The sequence below is a fragment of the Genypterus blacodes genome, unplaced genomic scaffold (genome assembly GCF_046128005.1).
Source record: "Genypterus blacodes isolate CSIRO-AG114 ecotype Tasmania unplaced genomic scaffold, CSIRO-AGI_Gbla_v1 ptg000111l_1, whole genome shotgun sequence".
Classification (NCBI taxonomy): Eukaryota; Metazoa; Chordata; class Actinopteri; order Ophidiiformes; family Ophidiidae; genus Genypterus; species Genypterus blacodes.
Window position 1 is genome coordinate 517,579 of NW_027466915.1, and position 23,490 is coordinate 541,068.

Sequence of the window (23,490 nt, forward strand, 5' to 3'; positions counted from 1 at the left end):
ATAATCCAAATTTCTTCATTATAAGTGCAGCTAGCTAATATCAATAGCGTAATGTCAAACGGGTTGAATTATTAAAACTCCCTTGTGTTTTTAGGGGAAAATGTAGGCTTTAAGGGATTTTGTCCTTCATCCTTGGTTATTTCATCCAACAACATAATTTGGTCGACAAACAAATACATTTCTGTGCGCACAAGAACACACATTAACATAAGGAAACATCTTACACTCAGAGCTGTGCAGTGCTCTGTCCAAGCTTTCATTTTGTGAGCATAAAACATGTCCTCGCCCCTTAAAAAGAGAGAGAGGTAGGAAAATTTGGTCCCATCACCATCACCCATGGTCACAGGAATGTTCAATCAAACACTCCCACTGGCTTATGGGGCTTTATGAGCTGGTGACTTGATATTTACTCCTCAAACTACAAGTTGTATTGTTGTTATTGAGCTGTTCCTTGATAAAATAGTACAACACATTGTTTTGTGCAAACAGAACTCCATCAAAGTCGAGCTAAGTTCCCTGTGTCCTTTTCCTCCTGCAAAGTGCAGTGGAAAGATAAAGCTGGATGTGGATATTTCCTGGCAGGGCACCAAACTATGCATAAGGCACAAATAGGGATGCATTCATTGTTCACCTGGACACTTGTGCCTGAGCCTCTCCGTGCAGCTGATGGATGGTGGGGTAATGCAGGCATTTTCACGCATGAAAGGACTGTAAAGGAACGTTGCTCTTTTGACTGCATGATAAAATGAAGTACTTTTAAAATGAAGTAGTTTTTAGCTGACAACAGTGATAAAACCACATTCAAATGTTTCAGTTCCATAGCTATTCGTTAAGTTTCATGAATTACAATGAGCTGAGAGTCGGTTCAATTTGTGTTATTGGGCTTCCTCTGGGAATTGACATTTTCTGCTGAACCCTGCTCTGAAGCAGTGCATCAAAGTTAAATAAATGTTGGTTAATGAATATTAATCTAAATGGTGGAGACGGCAAGGTCATTTACTCCTGTGCGCTGTCAGAAGCGGCACCATAAAATGTAATAACCTGAAAATCTTGCATTTTACATTTTCTATTTCAAGAAATAATATGTTGGTGTACAGCAAATGCATTTCATCAGGAAATCACACAAGAACCACTGAGTATCAGAAGGAGCATCACCTAACACATACCTTACCAAAGGAAAATCAAACGAGATGTCACCGCGCCGAACAAAGTCTGAAACGCCGACCAACACTGGCTGCCAAGCACAAAATATAAAGCTGATTAAATTAATGCTTCTGTGTACTGTGATGCATAAATCATACAGAATTTACTCTTTGTTAGGTGACTGGATATAACGTCTGGCTAGCTAACAAACGGGATTCGTCCCGACACAAAATCAATATGATCGCGCAATGATCTGATTACAAAACCTTTCTTTTCAAGGCAATGCTGAGTCTACATGGCTCAATTTTGTGAAGAAATATGACTTTTCTCTTTTGCAGCTTCACTTTGTTATTTAGTGCTGATGGGTGAATTGTCACAGAAAATGCTTTGATGCTGTATAACATGATGGTGGTACATGCAATGGAACTACCTCCATCACTATTTCCTCAAACCAGATAATACCAGACCTTGAAGGAGGCAATGACCAACAGCCCCAGCAGCAGATGGTACAGAGAGTGGGTGTCAGGGAGTTGTCAATTCTATTTGGATAGTTCTGCCAAGTCATGTCAAGTCAGCTATGGCCCAATATCACATCCAATGTCTCAAAGGGCTTTACAGGCCCGCGACAGACGAGGACAATTTCTGCACAAAACTCTCTAGGAAGGCAAGGAAAAACGGAAGAAACCTAAGGAGAGGCAATTCCAAGAGATTCCCCCTCCACAAACCAGTTAGATTATACCAATGTACAATAAAGAATGCAAAGCAGTAAACACAAACAGCAACAAACAACAAAGACGAGGGAAAGAGAGACAGAGAGAGGGAGAATAGCAGCAGCAAATAGCTACCTATCATCCACAGGAAAGCGGATGGATGCGGATGGTAGTAAGTTAGTTAGGGATGAGAAAAAATGGACTGACAAATAACAGAACATGCTGTCCAAGTTGATAGGGTTGTGAAAGAGAGACAAAAAAGGGGAGAAGGAGAAAAGCCTGACCACCCTCATCCCCACTGCAACTGTTGTTTCCTGTTTTAATTACCGGCGTTTAGTGAAAAGAGTGCATTGATGCTGCCCAACAACTTAATGCACACGTTGTGTACTACTACAACAATATCAGCCTGAGTAAAAGCAGATGCTGACTTTGCACCCCATCTTTATTTAGAAGTTGTCTATTCATGTCTATTCACCTTTTTACATCCTATGACACTTCTGACTGCATTACTGATGTTTCCCCAAAATTTTGGTGTGACAGTAGATAGTAGCAAAATGACATTTGTTACACAAAAGGGCTATAGTGTTCTGTGCAGTGAGAGTTGAAATACTATAAAAAGCCTTTAAAAGCAAATGCAAAGCTGAAACTGAACAATTGTCTCCCACTTGCTGTGAATAAAATTTCAGTACTTAAGTCCACCACAAGAATCAGCAGGAGAGAATGATTAATACCCATTTCAAGACACGTAGCAATTTCCCAAAGTAAATGAAACACTAACATTCTGCATAAATACAGTACACAGACACCTTGCTAGGCTTTGTCATGTTGCTTGGTAAGAATATTTTTTAAATTACTGGTAAATCCTGATTTGATTGGAAGGCAATACAAATTTGAATGCAGAATCTATATATCTGCTATATCTATATATCTATATATATAATATAATCAAGAGGAAATGCTAAATGGTCCCATTACAAAGCCATCTGGGTTGTATAATGTAGATTGGCTGGGGTATTTGATATTTTAGTTAGATGCAGGAAGACCTTTTTGAAAAATGTCACGATTCTATAAACACTGTTGAATGAACAATGCATAGAAAGATGAAATATTTTGTGTGAAACTGCGCAGGTGGATTTATACACTGTCATATACTCACATATCTCTCTGTGTCGTGCCCTGCCACTTGCGTGTTATATTTTAATTAACATTTTAGGTTCTTAGTTCTTCAGAGGTAAAATTCTAAGGATTACGACGACTTAAGTCTCAGCTATTATACGCCCTCATATCAAGTTTACCTCACTTCACCTCTACAAGGCTACAGACACATTTTGCTCTTCTCTAACCACCTCACTTAACAAACTTCATCTCCTCTCCTCCAGGCCGGCTCGTGCCCATGATTCACTGATGCTACCAGACAGTAACACTCAGGGCGGCTGAGAGGAAGTTGCGTAAAACCATAGATCCCACTGATCTCTGTGGGTATCAATCCCTCCTATCATATTTCACAGACTTATCCCTGCAGCTGCACACATCATCAATCACTCACAACAGGGGTATTACCTACCACATTCAAGCAAGCTCTGGGCACCCCATCACTCAAAACACCTAGACTCAACCCATCCTTGGTTGAGCATTACAGGCCCGTCTCAGTCCTCCCTTTTTGTTCAATATACTAGAGTGTGCACTCTCCAAACATGTCTCAAACTTCCTGTGTGAGATCAACCTACATGATCCCAACAAGTCTGGTTTCAACAAGGTCAAATCCCACCCTCCGCATTGTCTGAGCTTGGCATCTCAGGATCAGCTCTCAGATGGTTTGAGTCCTATCTCTCAGGGAGATCTTTAAGAGTGTCATGGAGGGGGGATGTGTTGAAATTGCACTGCTTATCAACAGGGGTACCTCACGTTTCAGTCCTTAGACCGTTTCTCCTCTGCATATACACAAACCTGGCGCAATCATCCGCTCACTGGGTTTCTCCTTCCATTCATATGCTGATGTCACGCCAGAAGACTGTACGCTCTTGGCACAGAATAGTCTCAGTAGTATTTCAGCCTGAATGAAAGACTGGCATCTTCAACTCAACCTATCCAAGACTGAGCTACTTGTCATCCCAGGCAATTCTTACATACAATCTAAAAAATCAGCATCCAGCTTGATTCATCTCAAGTTGATCCCACAATCTCTGCCTGGAACTTGGGTGTCACGATTAATAACCAACTACCCTTCAAGGAACATGTTGCTTCAATCTTTCGGCCATGTAGATTTGCCCTATGCAACTACAGGTAAATCGGACGCCTCCTGTCTGAGTATGCGGCAAAGTTCCTGGTACAGATTCTTGTCATCTTTCACCTTGAATACTGCCTTACTAGCAGGTCTACCGGCATGTGCATTGAAAGCAGTTCAATTATCTAGAATGTAGCAGCTCATTCGCCTACAAAACAGTGTAACAATCTAACTCCAACTTCACTGAATTCTCTCATGCAGGCTTATTCTCCCTTACACTAGCTCTGCTCTGCCAATGAATGGCACCTGGTGGTCCCTAGGTGGTGGAATGAGTTACCAACTAACTCCATTTGAGTCCCTCTCTGTCTTTAAAAAAACAAATCTTTTGTAAGCACCTTCACACCCAATGTCTAACCACCAACCTCCTGTTGGTCAACTAGAATATAGCATCTTAGCACTTATGCTTGTTGTTCTCTCCGGACTAGAACTTTGCTTGTGTTGTATTCAAATCTCATATGTACTTCGCAATGGATAAAAGCGTCTGCCAAATTACTTAATCTAAATGTTACTAAGAGAGAAGTGAAAAATGTACATGTGCTAGATCAGGCACTCAGAACTCAAAAACAATTTTGTCCTGCAGTGATTATCGCACATCAGCAGTGCTGATAATGAGTCCACTGAGATCCACTTGGGTATAACATATACCCACACACAGACCTGTTACCATATAGCATGGCACCCAAACCAATTAGACTGAGTGTCATAATGATTTATATTATCATAATTTGGATCGGGTTGGTCCTTGGTTCCGACAAACTGAGTCGACCTGTCTAGCCCTCTACTTGGTTGATCATATATCAGTCATAGTATAATAGTACTGTACAAATAATAATAAGCACTGAATAAGTACTGTGCTTGCCTAATTTTAGTTATAATGTGTTGTCGTGTCTAGCTTGCATTGAGCTTGAGAGAACCTTTCATTTCAAGGAATGTGTCACATTAGTTGTAAATAGCTTACTCCGTGGGCGGGTATACTGAATGATTATGGCAGCCCTTAACTGGTGTTTTGTGGGTGGGGAGAGAGCTAATGGAGGTTATCTTGATAGAGACGTAATTAACTTTAGTCCACACAAATACTGCTTGAAATTTCCCATAGCAACCTTCTCCCATACCACACATAACTCATGTATTTGTATTTGCCTTAATGAAGGAAGGAAATAATGATTCTGGTAGTGTAGGCTGAAACAATTAAGAACAATAAACACAACGAGCAAAGCCTTGGAGCTGAAACTTAAAATACTAACACTCTTCTCAACCTCTCTTTGTCCTCCTGCAGCAGGAGCAGCTATGCAAGTGCTACAGCAAGAAGAAACTGCTTTCTTATACAATGCACTTCACACAATGGCGAGATAATCACACCCTTTCAAACCTCACCACAAAAAGGAATGTTTTTTGGCAATGTTTCCAATCCGCATCATACAGACATCTACTGTTTTTGAGAGATTCACGTCTACTCATTTAGTTGGGGTGTTCACTTTCACAGAAGGTAATTATTTCGAGTATGCTCTGCCCACTTTCCTTAAAAAATTACAACAGAAAGCAAATGTGAGTTCAAGGCCCTGCTGAGAGGCTGGAGAGCTAAACAGCATTAGAGAGTATAGGAGGGCATAGCAAATGGCCATAACAAATCTGTCCTAGTTTGCTGGGAAGCATCAATTGCGAGGAGTGTGCTCAAATTATTCTAAATTATATGAGCTTAACATAACAACTTCCAGCAGTAGAAACCTCTACTATGAAGCTCACTCCTCCACCAGGAAGAACAAAGACAATGAGATGAAAGAGAGAGGTGTCACGCTTGGTGGTACGAGGAGATGGTTTTCACTGTGTGGGGGAGATGCAGGTGGGTGGGTGGGGGTGCATGCAGCCTGTGAAACTATCAAGCTGTTGTTGTAGATTGACCATATCTAAATGCATTTGGCAGTAGTTAGACGTCAGCCTAATACTACTGAGGAAATACAGAAGCAATAGCCAGGGGCCATGTTTCTACACAGTGGAACTCCCCATGAACTCACTTTAACCCCGCCTCCACATTACATTTACACAAGAAATGGTTCCCATTTGGAAAAAAGGCTCATACTATCCGACATAGTATAAGAATGCTGTAGCTTGAAATGCTTATGTGGTCACAGGTAGTTTGCTAAACTGGACTTAATAGTTGACTGCTATATTTTACATCAATTATGCATATGTTTGAAATATCCAACTATGTTTGAAATATCCCACGCATACTTATGCCTATACTTACTTTGCCCTTTACTTGACTGATAGGTGATTTTGAATGTATTTTGTACTGCTTCAAACCTCTGTGCTACATGGGATGCATGCATGTATGCCCTGGAATTGCTTTCTTGAATGGCTGTTTTGGTGTAAAATACAGGCTCTTTTACAACTATAAGGCACCACTTGGTTTTATATTGACAGTTGCTTTAATTTTTTATTTACCACGCGCTGATATTTAATCATATTTCTCTTTCAGGCTTCCCTGCTTTGTAAAAGTAAATATATAATTTGAAAATCAACAACATAATAACCAAGGTATCATTCAACAATTAATGTGATCAGTCTTTCTAAGTGCATCAATGAGTGCATCAGAGAAAGCCAGACATTGAGTCTGTCAGAATGTGCATAGGTATAGGCGGTCTGGGACTGTGCACAGAGGCTGTATATGATAATATCAGCAAAGCCAGCAGACCGAGGACTAGTTATATTTAGATTGCTGCACAAAAACACAACTTTGTGTCAGCATTGCAATATGCAAAAATAAATATAGCTCTTTGATTTTTCTTTAATTAAAGCAACTTTTTTTTAGAATAATAAGCAATGTAAAATGTAACTCTTTTATTTTCGTCATTTCAACATTTTCAGGCAATACCACAGCTCTTACTTACTCGAAAATATGTGAACAATAGGCTATATTGACAGGCAAGGGCTTGTCACACATTGAGAGGTCAGTGGAGGACATCACTGCAGACCCTGGCATTAAATTCTAACTTTCAATGGAAACATCATGAACATGTCTTATATTAAAAAAAGACAAATATTTGGCTCTATATTAGCAAGTTAGAGCTTGTTGACAAAAAGAATACACACAAACCCAGCTTTTCCAGCCCCTCAGTCATTTCAGTCAGTCTCACAGTCTCACTGAGTTGGCAGCTCACTGTGATTGGCTACAGCTATGATTACAGTGATCTTGCTTCCAACTGGTTAAGTATAGCAATCACGACATGACATTTTTCCTGTGTATCTCACATGTATCAGTGTTTTGTATTGAAAATGTCACTCTGTTGCTTTTACAAGCATGGGTTTTGTTTGTTTGGATTCCTAACTTGAATTTTGCCATTTGACCAGTCAGTCTTAGACTAGAAGAGAAGACTCCAGCAACACTTTAACAAATCCAATGCATTTCGGCTGAAAGCAGTTTAATCCATTATTGATTAAGATGCTCTAACTTTTAATCAGTATTATCGATTGCTTAACATTTACAGGCCTACTAATTCACTCGGCATCATTGATAGCAAATGATGTATTTAAATGGTGTACGTAGATGCTGTACAATTTCTTTTTAATTACAAGAAAATTACTAAATGAAAGTGTTAGTCTTCAAATGCGCAAGCCCTTTGTGTGTGTAGGAAGGAATTCCGAACAGCATTATTTTAAATAGTTTTGTTTGTTCTCAGAATATAAAGAGTGGGACTGGTAGCATATCGCTGTATCCATGTCTCCTCTCTGCTCCACTCTGCTGTCTGTCTCTGTGTGATGGGTCCAAATAGCTGCAGATCTGGGTGTCTGGCGCAGCTGAGGCATTGAGCTGAATGGTCAGCGCAGCCAACCCCCCCTGCTTTCTGCAGTGCTGTCCCTTCTTCCTACTGGCACTGAATCTTTTAGTGTTATGGAGCACTAGACCATACCAGCCTACTTTTACCCCTGGTTATACTGCTACACAATTTATTGTTGCTAGTTGTGCTAATCAGGCTTTAGGAAAAATTCGACATTGGAAGACACAACATGACAGTCAGTGAAGTTTTCATCTGCTCTCTGGTTGTCAGCAGAGTTCTGGTAGAATATGGAGAACAGTGAGGTATTATTTCCCTCCAAATCAAAATGATCAGTAGAATTGGCATTTTTGATAAACGCAAGGGTCCTGCAATATCCAGAAAAGAAACGGAAAAAAATGTTTTGTGGTTGATTTAAATAAAATTTTAATATATTCAATTTAAAATGTAATTCTACCAATAATATCAACATAGTGACAAAACATCTGTGTTTTGGATAAACATTGACATTGAACAAAAAAGTCCATTAAACTTTTTCACTTCTACGATTTGATTTTCGTGCATGGCCATGACTTTAATTTGTATTAATCAGAATCAGATTATACTGCCGGAGGGTAGTGACCCAGTTCATGCATTTAAAACCATTAATTTAGTAGTCCGGATTGACTGCCATCTTTTATGAATATGCATTAACCCAGTCACTTCTTATCAGAACTTCTTCCTTTAAATTTGGACCGTTTCCCATGTGCTCACAATGCACTATTTTGCCCATTATTCTTTTACCATGACTCCAATCAGACTGAATGAAAGAAAGAGCTTCCAACACGTACAGCAAAAAGCGCTGCCTTCAGTATTCAGCCTCAACTGACATCTATTTCTCAGTCTGCCTGCCCTCTCAGCTTCGCCGTGACAAACAATTGCTTGGCAGAGTTCCAGTGAACATAAGTCTACCTTTCCACATGGCATCACAAATTGTCAATTTTCTCATCTTCAAAATTTGAAAAATTGCAGGGCAACTTGTCCTTTGTGTATCAATTCAAAGTATGAGGAGTTGTTATATAACTTGCCCTATAACGCACAGCTATGGATCAAAGGTGATGCAGGTCAGCAGTAAACAGCACATCTCTTCATCTTTGTCTACAGGATTTGCTTTTGAGCTTTGCAAACAGCTGCAAAGTACAGCTCCTCACAGCAGAGAGGACATCATTAAAATCAAAAGTTAGTAGTGATGTGAAGTTGCCGCTTCACAAAACCACTGCCTCCTTTGAAACTGCAGCCTGCTGGGTAGTACAATCCTTCACACTGGGTAGAGCCGTGTCTATTACTACAGATTGGCTTGGCAAATCTCTTGGCAGGCACCATAAAATACAGCAAATAGAGAGAGATAGTAACCAATTTCTGTGTGTGACAACATAAAAGGAGAGGGACAGGTAAATTGGCGGAGCCTGCTGTGAAAAATATGGCTTATCATCGTCTTGTCCCCTAAACGCCTAAAGGTTTTTAAGATAACATAGGACTATGTGTGGTTGTGGGAGGGTACTTTGGAAGGAATGATCTAATGGAGGAGGAAGACGGACAGAAATTTGATGCTAGGAAATACGATAACCCCTTGGGGCCAATGCCTCTCTACCTGCCTCTCTGCCTACATACATTCTCCTTGTCTGATTTTCCACATTATTGAATTCTCTTCACTGAACGTCATCCATTCATAAACCAAATCTGCAAGAAAATAAAAGCATACCTCAGTGGATGCGATGTCATTCCTTTATTTTTTTCACTTCAGTTGATTAGAATTTCATTGTAACTTCACCAGGACTATATCTGACAAAGCTTACCCAAATCAAAGTCTTACAAAAATGAGAAACACCACGCTTTCATAAATTTGTTTCTCAAACTACAGCCTGCAACGGGACATGACAGGACTCTTAGGGAAAATGTGCTAATATGAAAAAAATTACTGACGAGAAGAACCTTTTTTGTTCCCCAGCCTCATATCTGTATTTTATCATTTTATTCAAACAGACAGATGACCTTGAACACAATATAATGATTGTAAAATTAAGGGGAAAAAAGAAGATTTGACTTGACAAGACTTGACTAGAAGTTAGAGATCTGTGCTCTTGATGAAATTATTTAAGCGAGAGCTGGACTGAGCTGCACTCTGTATAATCTGACAATTACTTATATTATCATTTTATTACAAATTAGTTTTCACTGCACAAATGCCTGAGTACTGATACTTAGCAGTGGGAATAGGTTAAAGGCTGAAACAGAGCAATAATCTTTTCAAACACAGTGTCAAAATCCAGTGAGCTGTACGTCATAAGACAACATTCAGGGAAATCATTTTCCAATAATTTCTGAGCATGTCACAAGGTCCAGGACAATTAACACAGTCAAGACCAATTCAGACAACCAAATCAATGATGCCTAATTACCCGCAGCAGAATGGAATCAACGTGGTTCTGCTGAAAAAACAGCAAATAAACCCCCACCACCACCACACAAACAACTTCCAAAAACTGCCATAAAAGTGTCTGAACATGATATTTCACAACAAATTACCAACCTTGCTGAGCAGACTGCATAATGTTTAGCATCAGGCAATTGTAAAGAACAATTTTCTGTGTTTCTGTGATGTGAGAGATGGACTGGCAACCTATCGAAGGTGTACACTGTCTCTCCCCAATGACCACTGGGACAGGTTCCAGCACCTCCATGACCCTGAGTAGGATATGCGGGTACAGAGACTAGATGGATCTTCTTTAACACTCTAAATTCAAAACATTGCTCTAATTTGCTTGAAGTAAAGCATGTATCGTATATATTCTGCATTTGTGTGTTGTTTCTGGCACATCACTGAAGCCACTGTATATGATTATTAAATACTGTATGCTGCACCGTTAGAGCAAATACAAATATTTTAGAAGTCTTGTGCATCATTTCAGGCTCATTTCTCTGTAACTAAGTCAGTCCTATTTGGCATCTTTGGAAACTTGCTCACCGCTAGAATTTAAAATTAAGTCCTTTAGTTTTTAACGATGCAAGTCCATACAACATGCATTTAATAATGAGCTCACTGGTCTAGTGGGGTTAACCAGGTTAATTAATTGGAGTATACATTGGCCATGGTGCTGCACAAATTGTTTGCCCCTGTGGAAATGTGACATGATTGTTGATTATTAAACAGAGCTTTCGGGGCTGTTAACAAAGGGGGGGGGGGGGAAGTAGCAGGGGTTGGCATGTGTTTGTGCAGATTCATGCAATCGTGTAATGAGGACACGGCTGGATATCTAACAAAGATGAACTTTGTGGGTTTGGGTTGAAATGGATGGAACATCTTAAGTAATTGATTGTGGTTGGGAAAATGCCTCTGACCTTATCCTCTTCTCTGACATCTTAGTGTTTCTGAGACACAGTGAAAACCGAAAGATTTATATTAAACCAACCCAATACTCATGATACATGCTAAGCATAGCAAATAATACCCCTGAATGATATTGAATCGTTTTCACATAAGCAGAATACACTCATCACTCAAGCATATAAACTATAATTACCTAAAACACATTATGCAGCTTACCTATTCGCAGTTGGACAGGATTATCTAAGGACTGAATTTAACCTGCATAAATAGCAGCATTTTGCCTACAATAGAGAGCTGAGACATGCAACTTTCTTTAAACGTTAAAAACGAACTCAATTTCAAAACAGCCTAAAGTCTTGGCACACTTAGATTCCCTTACAAGATTTGTACCAAAGGCCTTTGAAAGGGAAATCTGAACACATTAAAGTTCACAAGGGTAAATACTTGTGCTTGTGCCCTGCTTCACTTTAAATAACAGTTACAGAGAGAGAGGAAGCGCTACTGGTCGTCCAATTGAATACGACCCAATGGTTTGAGCGGAACACATTAACGATGTTGCTCAATCTGGGCCAGCAATAAGCTCTTGACCTCTACCTTCTGTATCAGAGATGAGTGCAGGTAAACATCACTTCTTTTCATCATCTAGTGTGTCCTGACAAGAGAGGCTGTGGCAGCTGCATCACATCCTAAGTCATACGATCTGAACTAGGTCATTCCATGGCGAGATGCGCTGATGTTTCCCATCAAAGCATGGGCGAATAAGACAAACAAACACTGAAAGTGACAACAGGATGTAGGACATGGAGGGGAGAGACCACAGCACTGGAAGGAACCACAGGCTGGGGTCAGGAAGTAAGTGTGTTCCTAGAAGGTGCAGGCAACCATCTAGCTTCTGGGGATGAACTGCTGCTGCTGAATGTGGGTCACTGGCCCTGGCTTCCGATGTGCTTTCCCCTCCAGCCTTTATTTGCAGCCAGGTCATTGAATGTACCCAGGGCTGTGGAGGACCACAGTGTCACAGTGCCACTTGAATTCACATGGATGAGCACAATATGACTTGGTTTTATGTGCATGTAGTCCAACAGCACAGTTCACGTACGGGATTGGGAAAACGGCATTGACTCACCAAAAATCATAATTGGGAGTACAACATTGACCAAACTTAGATGCAGTGACATATTGCAGTTTCAAATCTTATTCAGGTTATGAGAACCATCATTAATGAGGCTCGTTGGTTAAGCAAAGTTACTTCTTGAACAGAAACCATCCTCATCACAATCTAAATAGCATATTATATTTCACCCAAGTATAAGTTTGCACAGATGGTGCACAATAAATGCTTCATGAGTTGTCTGATTTGAAAGTGACCTGTCACCTGCATGGTTCAGATTACATCACTGCTATTTTGTTGGTTATTTTTGTTTTTAGTGTTGTTCTGAAACCCGTATAGTATATATCTTGGTATTTTCTGACGTGGATGGAATTTCCATATTATACCTACTGTATTGTAACTATCAATTCCAAACAAAGCAGAAATGTCAAGCTCATTTATTTAAATGTAAAATGTGGCATATGATTATTATAAATCAATTTCACTGACCTTTAAACTGTAAAATACACCAATTTAGATAATGACAAGAGTAGCATGCTAAATTACTTTGAATTTCCCATTTCATAGCATGAAACTTGTATAGGCACAGGCTACGTGAATTTCTGACAGCAGCACTGTGGCAACAGGAAAACAAGTGATGAGGCTCTGTCCTGTGTGTGTTTGTGTGTGTGTGTGAGAGAAAGCATTGCTATCATGTTCAATAATTAGTTGGAGATCTTTAAAGCTGGAGGAGAGAAAAAGAGGAAAGTTGGATTAAAAGATAAAGGCAAGAGGAGATGATGAAGAGGCGGGACATTTCTAATTCATCTGTAAAGATGTTCCTCATTGCATCTTTGATGAGCTTCCTCAGTGCGTGGAGAAGACTCCACAGTTGGCTTCCAATACCTATACACACCCTATTGAGCCAAGTCACTCAGGAGGTTCAAATTGGGCTTTCTTCTCTCTGCTCTGTCTCCTTTCAAATCCTATTTTATCACTCTTCATTTCCATGCTCAAGAGGGACTCGAAGCAGTCAGCCTTTACAAGTGTGGTAAGGTAGATACTAACATGGTCAGCTAAATGTTTCACCAGGCAGGGGAATATGACAAAGTCTCCCTCCTGTACTACAAAGTTTGCATGTAACTTTGTTCCATCATGGTTGACTGACAGATTCCTGCAACCCTGATTTAATCACAGTATTTTATAATCTGATTTCTGAATGAAGGTGTCAGAGAGTGTCAAAAACATGGTGAGACAGAATCTATGCAACAAAAGCCACTGGGCTGAAGTGAGAACAGAATATTATGAATGACATGAGCTCATGCATTTTAGAGGGGGAGAGCCTCAGAGTGAAAACATTGCTGATGGTGACAATACTATACAAATGCTTGGGATTTCTGAGGGTTGCGAGTTTGATAATGAATGGTTAGGTATGCTGCCTTAACTTTGACTGCAAGAATGCCTTTGAACACAAAACACGAACAAAAGCCCAAAGCATTAATTTGTTGAATAAAATCATCTGAGATATTTTCTACCCCCGAGCAGCCTGCTGGCTATTTTAAAAACGAGCAACTGAGTATTTCACACTTTTATCTGGTCAAAAATACAGGAATCACAGATCAGGGAGAATCAGCAGATCTGGCCAGTTTATGGTCAATAATTTAGGCTTTCAAAATGCCACGATAACATTTCCCAAATATTATGAGGTGGCCAGTTTAAAATTAAGGACGCTGACATGTAGTGGAATGTAGCTGGTGAAAGACATTATCGTCTTGGACAAATTTCTAGTTGAAAAGATGATAACACAAAGACTGATTGTTACCAAAAATCATGTTGGAATTAAACTGCTATTCTTAGGAGGAACTCAATTAATTACATTTAAACTTGTAATAAAGGAAACCCAACAAGAACCTAGAGAACATGAGGAACCAATAACATAAAGACGGAATCTGTGTACACAAATGCAGTTTGAATTGTTCGAGTTGTACTTTCTCTAAAATATGAAGAAGCTCATTGCCTTTCTGCGACCTGTGTTGTAATTTAATAGCATCTAATAAAGCGCATAATTGCTGAGATGTTTAAATTCCATCTAAATGATATTATTAAAATCTATGGCCAGAGACTTTACTGCTGATGTAAAAGGAAGATTTTTTTTCAGGGGAGAATATTACTGGTTTTCTGATGAGGGTTAATGAGTTATCAATGCTTAATTAATACTCTCCAATTCTCTGTACTGAAGCCTGTAGGAGTTTCTGTTAAGATTCATGTTTGCAATATGTTTCATCATTATTCCTCCTTTAGCCAATTAGTTAATATTGAGCTCCTGACAATTCCATTCTTCCTGCAGACTTCACACCTTGAGGGAGACAAAATTGTTCAATGCTCAAGCTTTCACAAGTGCAAATACTACTATTACTACCATCCTGAACACTCGGGTTCTCACTGCAATTAAAGACAAATACAACCAAACCATGGTACAGGATCATTGACCATATTTACACCTTGCATTAACATTAATTGCTGATTTGCACATGATGTATGAAAACATCAGACTTATTGCCTTAATCACAGTATCATCCAAGTTTTAAAGTGCTCATACTGACAGAGCTGACAAACATGGAAGGAAAATTAGTGCAGGACAACAGAAAAGCATTCCTGAGTCAAAAGTCAAAAGGGGCCAAACTGTGGAATACTGGCAAATACTGTCATTTTGGCCCTCTTGTCCCGAGTCACACTACTGACCACTACTTTTGCTCTCTGCAGCATTCACCGTTAGAGATACATAGAGTTGTTGTAGAAGGTTGTGAGAAAAGCTGCAAAAGAACTAGAGAGACAATGCCAAACATGAACGATACACAAGAATGTGCTGACTAAACTGTTGATTTGATTGTGTGAAAATATAAACAGTATGTGTTTTTTTTTTTAAATCAACACTTCTATGTAGTTTGGTCTGAACAAACGTTGGCATTGTCAACCAGGATAAAAGTGGCTCAACAAGCCAATCATCACTCCTCAACTGTAAAGTATCTCCATGCATAGTAAAAGCAGTGTTTCTGTAGCATGTTGCTTCTACAAATCAATGTGTACCATGCAGTCATTTCTAGCTCACTGTGGGGGCCTGAGCTTTTATACAGAAACTGCTTTCACCAGCAGTTTAATTGAAATTATTCAGATCCTGTCCTGGAAGAAAAATAAGTTAAGCCACCACTTCAAAAGGTCAAACCTACATACCTGGCACATTTTGTCTACTTTGTCTACTAGCTATGAGTTCTCCCCTTTATCTTACCTGAATGTAATTACTCCTGGCACATCACTTGGTTCAGTGATGAGGAAATGAATGAGAAGGTTGAAATATGTAATTACATACCTCATTTGGCTATTTAGACGCCAAATGGAAATAAATGGCAGAGCGAATGGTGTTCATGAACCCCCAAGATACAGAATACTACACTGATTTGGATTATATAACAGCAGTCCAGATTACTTTGGGATTTATTCTGTCACAAAAACATTGTGATGAAGATGAGGGTTATGTAAAATTCTTAAACTAATTTTGCTGCTTTTAATAGGACGGATTAATGCAATGAAGACACGCTGTCCTGTGATAATGGATCCATTATTTGAGGCCAGTTAAGCCTGTCCACAGAGGACTTCACAAGACACACCATGCATATTGTATGTCTTTGTTTATATGAAGTCTAAACCCTAGGCAAATGGTGAGAAGACAGAGGAATATAATAATGGAGAGAGCTATAGGACTGCAGTTTATGACAGAGTAATGTTAGCTGTGATCTATAGGGAACCACTCACGTAATCTATTCATCTGAAGTACTTGTATTTATGATTGCATGGAAATAGCGAAATTCACAGATGGAGGTTCTGCTATGCATGTAAACATCTTTTCCCTCTCTCTCTCTCTCTCTCTAGAGGATATGTGTGAATGTTAAACATATTCAATGTGTCATTCAAGATGGAGTTATGTAAATTTTGAAACGATGAACTTATTATGCATATCATTTGGAAGCAATTGGAGCCAACATATGTCTACAGTTTAAGTGTAAAAGGAAACTTACTTTAGGGTGAACTGTTCCACAGTAGAGTTGGGCATCAAGTAGAGGAAGATTTTGAGGGTCTCCCCTGGCTTCAAGGGTTTCTCAGGTAGTCTCAGAAACATGTTCTTGTCCAACTGTTTGTCCACCAACAGCTGCTCTTGACTTGCCTGGTACAGGCTAATGCTCCCAATACGCAGCAGGGGGTGCTGTGACAGTGGTTCTCCCCAGGAAACACCACCACCCCTATGGCCTGAACCTTCCATGCACTCCCCCACTGGATTAGGCTCATGCAGTGTGTAATAAAGTTCAGCCTGCAGAGTCTCACTGATAAGTCCATCCAGCAGTCCGTCACTGTTGCCTTTCCTGCGGCCCAGGGGGGCAACATTAGTGTTGAACCAGGATGGTGGCAGCTCCAGCTGGGCCAAACACTGTGCCATGTTACCTTTCATCCGGCAGGAGGTTTTAATTTCACGGACATCTCGGAAGGCATGCAGGCGGACACAGGGCAGCCTGTCCTGGGCCTTGAAGTCATCCCAGTCCCGGCCAGCAATGTAGAAAAACACCTGAACAATGGGGTTGTTGGAAAAGACCCGCGTCTGAACAATAAAAGCCCGAACCTTCCAGTTGACTGTCAGCTGACCAGGGATATCAAGTGGACTAGCTGGCTGGAGCAACTCTTTGGACAGGGCTTGGTCCCGGGCAAAAGGACCGAAGCTTATGTTGATGGCAGGGAGGTCTTTTGTCTGAAAGACTACAAAACTCTCAGAGCGCTGCAGTGGGTGTCCAGTGCTGGGGCCACTGCTGCCCCCAACAACTTCTCCTGTGATCTGAGCCTCTCGCAAAAAAAAAGCCAGTTGTGCATTGGACAACTTGAAGTTGGCAGGAAGGTACACATTAGGTGGGGAAGGACTGACTGTTGTTGCTGAGGAACTGAAGGGGGCATCTGAGCTGGTTGGAGAGATTTTGCTTGCAAGAGCTGTTAAAGAAAACAGAAACAGAACATTAATGTTAAACTCGAACCTGCAGTTTACGTTTTGACACTGAATTGCAGAGGAATTGAAACGTAATAATAGTCGCAGTTTGTAAAAATGGGAAAATACATTAAGTGGAGGGGGCAGTCAGTGGAATGAGAGGCTGAAGGAGGTATAAGCAGGAAGTCACAGCGGACTGCATTATTCAGTCAGGTGTGGAAGCAAAAAACCAAGAAGGTCAACACACACAAATCATGAGATACCTGACCAACACATGTCAAGCATACAGACCACAGGCTAGTCAAATACTTGTTGTGCACAGTAATAAGTTGCAAAGTAGATGATCTTTATCTAGGATGTAACAACAGGCTAATTCACTCAGTCTCTGTCACAATTGATTTGACACACAAAGCTTCGGAACAAATGTAAATTCAGACAAAACATAAACAAGCCCAAAGGACATGAAATCTAACCAGAAATCGAAGGTTATAACAGAAGCTTATGTTTGTATTTTAATCCGTGTACAAGCTGGAGAAAAAAGTCGAAAGTTTAATGCGTCAATAAAACAGAATTGATAAAAGAGCTAAGTTATCATGGAATAAACAATATAAAAGTCACATACTTATCAAAATTACCCAGAGATGGGACCAACAATATGTTTTCCTGTCCCTGTGGTCCAAATCATAGATTAGAAGTCCCATATTCCAAATGGTTTTATCATCGAAAGTGCATCCTTAAAATCTGAAAAATCCGACAATCCTTTTGAATCCCCCTCAAAACAAATCCTCTTTTAAGAAAAACTTTGTTCCTCAAAAAGGCACTGCGTAGAAGTTTGGCTTCATTTAGTTTTCTCTTTAAAGAAATCCTAATCAAAGGAATTTATAATGGTAAAAAAAGAAGAACGGCAATACTCCGGCACTTCTTCACTTGTTCTTGTTGCTGCCCACAAAGAATCCACCGCGCTTCTTGAACTTGTGCTTCTCTAATTCCCTGTGGCTTGTGTCTTGGTCTCGGAGTGGTTCAGCCCTGTGCCGTGGCTCATTGAATCCCAGACTGTGCATGCTCCAGGACAGTCTGATAGACAGGCATTACCTCCTCCCGGTTGGTGGGCTGTACGGGAACTATAGACAAAGCCTTTGACGCCGCCCCATCTTGCCACACCTAGTCTCTAGTCTATAATCACCATTTCAGCTCCCGGTCAAAGCTAAGACATACAGCCCACAGAGGACTCGACTTACACCACACACACCGACACACACAGAGGCAGAGAGAAACAGCACTCTCCAGCTCGATTCATCCTCTCCCTTTAGACGTGTTCAGGCAGACTCGAATGTGTGCGCAATACAACTGTGTGTATAAGGGTAGGGTGTGTGTGTGTGTGTGTGTGAGTGTGTGAGTGTGAGAGGTGGGGTGGGGGCTGGATGCACTGCTTGAATGCCTCCAGGCAGAGAGACACAGAGAGAGAGAGAGAGAGAGAGAGAGTGACAGACAGACAGACAGACACACAGACAGACAGACAGACAGACAGACAGACAGAGAGAGAGAGAGAGACACACAGAGACAGAGAGAGAGAGCACAAGAGAGTGAGAGGGAGAAGAGGAGAGGGAGGGATTAGGTAAAGATTATTGATGAATTAGCCTAGCTTTCCTTCCCTTCTCCTCCTCCTTCCCCTCCTCCTCCCCTTCTTCTGCCCTGGCCCCCTGAGAAATGCATGAGAATGAGGGGATGCCGAGTGGAGGGGGAGGGGGAGCAGGCCTGCCTGGAATTCCCATAATGAAAGGGAGAGCAATGCATAGATGTGTGCGTTTGTGTGTGTGGGCCCCATAAACCGAATGGCAAACAGTGGCAACAACAAAAGATAAAGCCACAGCCAAGGAAAGATCCCGCACTTACAAATGAGCCCTCCTTGCCACAGACAAGACTGCACAAAGTATATAGTGAGAGAAGCTTCTGTCTAGTCTTATATCTTCCAAATATCTCTCGCTCACAGTAGTGTGTGTGCATGTGTGTGGATAGAAAGAGGAGCTGCTCAAGCACCAACTGTAAAAAGGACAAATCCACATGTCAAGCCACTAACGGCCTTGAGGAATTCTTTAACAGAGCACAATATACCAATTCTTTTGCATCCAAATGCAAAGCCACCATTCAAATCTCCCACCTTTACATGTTCCCAATCACATGACTGGGAGTCTGTTATTATTCCGGTTTAGGAAAAAAGGAAAGAATATCTTGGGTGCCTCCAAACATTACCATAGCTTTAACATTTTCTTAAAGCCTTATATTATGATTGTATAGTTGTGTTTGAAAAGTAAGTATTGGAACAGCACTCAATGATTCCTGAGGCAGCAGTTGCCTAGAGAGCGTAGAGGAACCTTGAATTTCCAGGCCTAGAAATTGAGGTTTTCAAGAGTAAATGTTTAAGAACTTTCTATATTTATAAAAGCTTGTATTGGGCTGGCCTTCAGCAAGAAAGCTAAAGAAATACTGCAAATAGTCCTCCATGACCAACACTTGCTGCTGGCCAACAAGCAAGTAGGGTAGGTCTGCATGATGTGCAGTAGCTCAGTGGGTAGAGCTTCCGCATGGGAACCGGAAGGTCGCCGGTTTCGAGTCCCTGCCGAGGTGCCCCTGAGCAAGGCACCCCTCTGCGAAGGGTGGTAATGTAATGTAAGTCGCTTTGGATAAAAGCGTCTTCCAAATGATCGTAATGTAATGTTGAAAAAGAATTCACCTCGTTTCTCGCAATATTATGCAAACATGTTACATTGTTTTTTGTAGTTGTTTGTGTCATGTTAAGAGATGTGTTAGGTGTGTGGAGCCAATCTGTAACAAATTTTGGGTGTATGCAGAGCGAGTTCTGGATAGAGAAAGCTAAACTGGCTAAAACTCAAAGGAACAAATGCTGCTGGATGATGTATTATCAATTTATTTCATTTTATTTAAATAAAACAGCTGAATCCTAAATCCAACAGCCATAAATGTTCAGTACAGAGCCCCACATTTTTCCAGAATAAAATGATGTGATGAGATTACATATTTAAGATACAGCGTGTGAGTCATTTCGGGCAACTGCCATGTTAACAACGCTAGCAGAGATGTGTTTTTCTTGTCACTTCACTTGTATCTACCCAATTGCTGAAATACGCCACTTTTGAGCCATTAAGCACATTTTAATTTGTTGATATTGGACACAACTTAACAGAACTTGCTTGAGTTAGACCATCAGTTCAACTCACAGTGATAATGATTGAGATGTGCCCATTTGTTAGGTGTGTTGCTACAATAAATAGCGTTTCCCTGACAGAGTTTGCAGAGTGGCTGCTGTGTGCTGCACATGTGAAATCATAGTCAGCATTCATGTTCGACTCTTTCAAGAAAATCTGTCTGGACAGAGCGAGGCAAAAAAACAAAACTAGTTAAGAATTCACAATATTTTTTCTACAAAGTATCAAGTTTTTACCAGCAACAACTGACAATAATTAATTTGTCTGAAGAATTACAATTTCTAACTTAATCCATTTTCTCCCACCCCTAATCACAGTTATCTGATCTCTCTCTTTCTCTCTCTCTGTCTTATCTCTTTACACCTACTTCTGCCAGGAGCAGTTTCCCAGCATGCAATAACGATAAATCAGTTTCACTGTGAAATTGCATAAGTTACCGTTCCCTCCTCCCATAATTTGGGAGGAGGGTGATCATAAGTGAATCCGAGTGATGTTTCACCTATTTGCACCTAAAAAATAGTAAATTTAAAATCTGAATTACATAGGACCAAGTAAAGATCCCTGTGGCACACCATGGGAAACTGTTTGCAAATGTGATGCAAGCCATATGAGCCATTAATTTCAGCTCATTAAGATTTATTATTAAGATACTGTTGGTGGCAAACCAGCCCACTGATCTCACACATCAGAATCAGAATCGGAAGAGCTTTATTGCTGAGTTTTCGCTTACAAGAAAAATGTTCTGGTCGTTGGTGCGATCAACATATAAGAGCAACAACTCTGCTGGGTGCTGGGTGTGATGACCAAAAGGCAAAATGGCCAGGTAGTCACTCAATTTGCTGAATCCCAATTAAACTGCTAGGTGACCAGAAGAAAAAAAGTGTGTGATGCGAGACACAAATGTATTTTTTTCCCTTCATCTTCATCAGTATTTTGTCAGAAACAGAAATTAAATTGTTTCTGTATTCTGACAAAGCCCTGTGGAGTCAGTAATGAAGCATCTCTTCCACACCAACAAAGACACTGATACACTCATAACATGCTCGAAGGATATCTGACTATGACCCTAGAGTCTCCTAATCCCTTTTAAAAAGCAATGAAACTGTACAGCAGGAATACATGAATTCAATTGCTGTTGTAAAAATCCCTGCCCTCCACTCTCAACCCTGAGGCCTTATGGTGTCATTTGAGAAGCTGATTATGGTGCTCAGTGCATCAGGGTGCTGCTCTCACAACTCTCTTTCTAACAGCATCACAAGGTAGGTGGGTTTGAAGGACTGCATGGACACAGATGGGCTTCCAGTTTGCAACCCTATCGCCTTCCTGTTCCACTTGCTCTCCTATTAGACCTCAGGCCAAATTGAATTGAATTCTCTTCCTGTTGTGCTCCCATTACGTGAAACATCTGCTCTGCTTAAGTGTGTGTGTGTGTGTGTGTGTGTGTGTGTGTGTGTGAGAAAGAGAGAGAGAGAGAGAGAGAGAGAGTGTGTGTGTGTGTGTCTCTGTGTGTGTGTGAGTGTGTGTGTGTGTGTTGATTGTGGGAATGAGTGGGTGTCTCTCCTATGGGCTCTTTATATTCATTAGATTACTTTGTCTGGTGTCAGTTAATGAAAGTATCAGACCACATTGTGACTGAGGCAGTGCTTCTACTGTTATGCCAATAAAAGTCTACAAAGACAAACACTTTAGTTAAGAAAAAAACCCCTAATGATTTGTACCACAACACTGCTGTTTGATCCCAGTGGAAAAATTAAATAATCAATCCACTTAATGGAGGGTTCTGTGTTCTAGAACTAGATTACATTTGAAACACATCCAAGATTAAGCTTTTCTCAGTAGCTAATGCAGCGAAGCCAAATTTGTCGTCATCACTGTCACAAAACCCAACTGTTTAAAAAGTGCAGCAAACTCTGATAGAATTTGACAGCAGAGTGAAAACAAAGTAGTCCTGAAAGGTCACAGCAAAGAAATGTTGAGTCAAGACAACCTCAACCAATAAAGTATGTGCCTAAACGTGCAAAGTTGTGTCAACATATGATTCAACTATCTTGAACAGCATAATATTGTTTGAAAAAAACATGAAAACCCTTTCAGTAAAACTGTGTAACTTTATAAAACAGATGAGACACCAACACCTCAGTGTGATACAGCAAGAAATTGAAGAAACACTGCCTTTTCCTTTTTCACTCACAATAATGACTCATCCACAATAATCGCGCCATGGTTTGCACATCCAAGAAAGATTGACTTTCAGGACATAATGTTCACATTACAGGTAAGGTCAGTTAAAAGACAATGATTCATTCTCTGTAGACAATAAATATCTATCAAAATGAATGGCAGTCTGTCTTGTTCTATCAGTGCTGCATTTGTTGACATGCTACAAACACAGTAAAATTTTAGTTTTTCCCTCAAAATATCGCCCTCAGTCATTTTGTTTACATGCACTCAATATTCAGAAACAAAGCACCTTCTTCTGTATAACCATGACATGTCACCACAGCATGATGTGAGTAACAGTGAGTCATATTAAGTAATTAACATGCCCAAATAAATATATTTGCAATCATACAGTATAATCTACGACGGCTAATAAGATAAGTGCACACGGTGTAATACATGATGCTGACGCCTGAAGAAACACATTTTATTGGCTTAATCCTATATCTGCAAAGTTTTAATGTGACTGGCTGCAGGTTTTCTGGCTTGAAGATCCAGGCAAACAATCTGATAATTCTACATGGCTCTGAAAGTGTTGGACAAATGACAAATCAAAGCACTTTGACGTTGCTTGTAGTGAGAACTGGCTTCCTTCGTTCTGAACAAACAACCCATTTAAGGAGAAAACTTCTTACAACTGACTCATCACAATTTGG

General features: G+C 40.3%; 1 protein-coding gene across 2 annotated transcripts in view; it reads right to left on the bottom strand.

The window, feature by feature from the left end:
- Nucleotides 1–23,490, bottom strand: part of tmem132e (transmembrane protein 132E) — a 273,517-nt gene that overhangs the window by 68,134 nt on the left and 181,893 nt on the right. Inside the window, exons 1-2 of one of the 2 annotated variants that reach the window (XM_076161301.1) lie at nt 18,013–18,686; nt 16,441–17,395 (exon numbers count right to left, since the gene is read on the bottom strand). In XM_076161301.1, the coding sequence (XP_076017416.1) occupies nt 16,441–17,395; nt 18,013–18,091 (1,034 nt within the window). In that variant the 5' untranslated portion in view covers nt 18,092–18,686. Of the gene's footprint in view, nt 1–16,440; nt 17,396–18,012; nt 18,687–23,490 lie in introns of those variants that run through there. The other variant, XM_076161302.1, reaches the window with a different exon arrangement.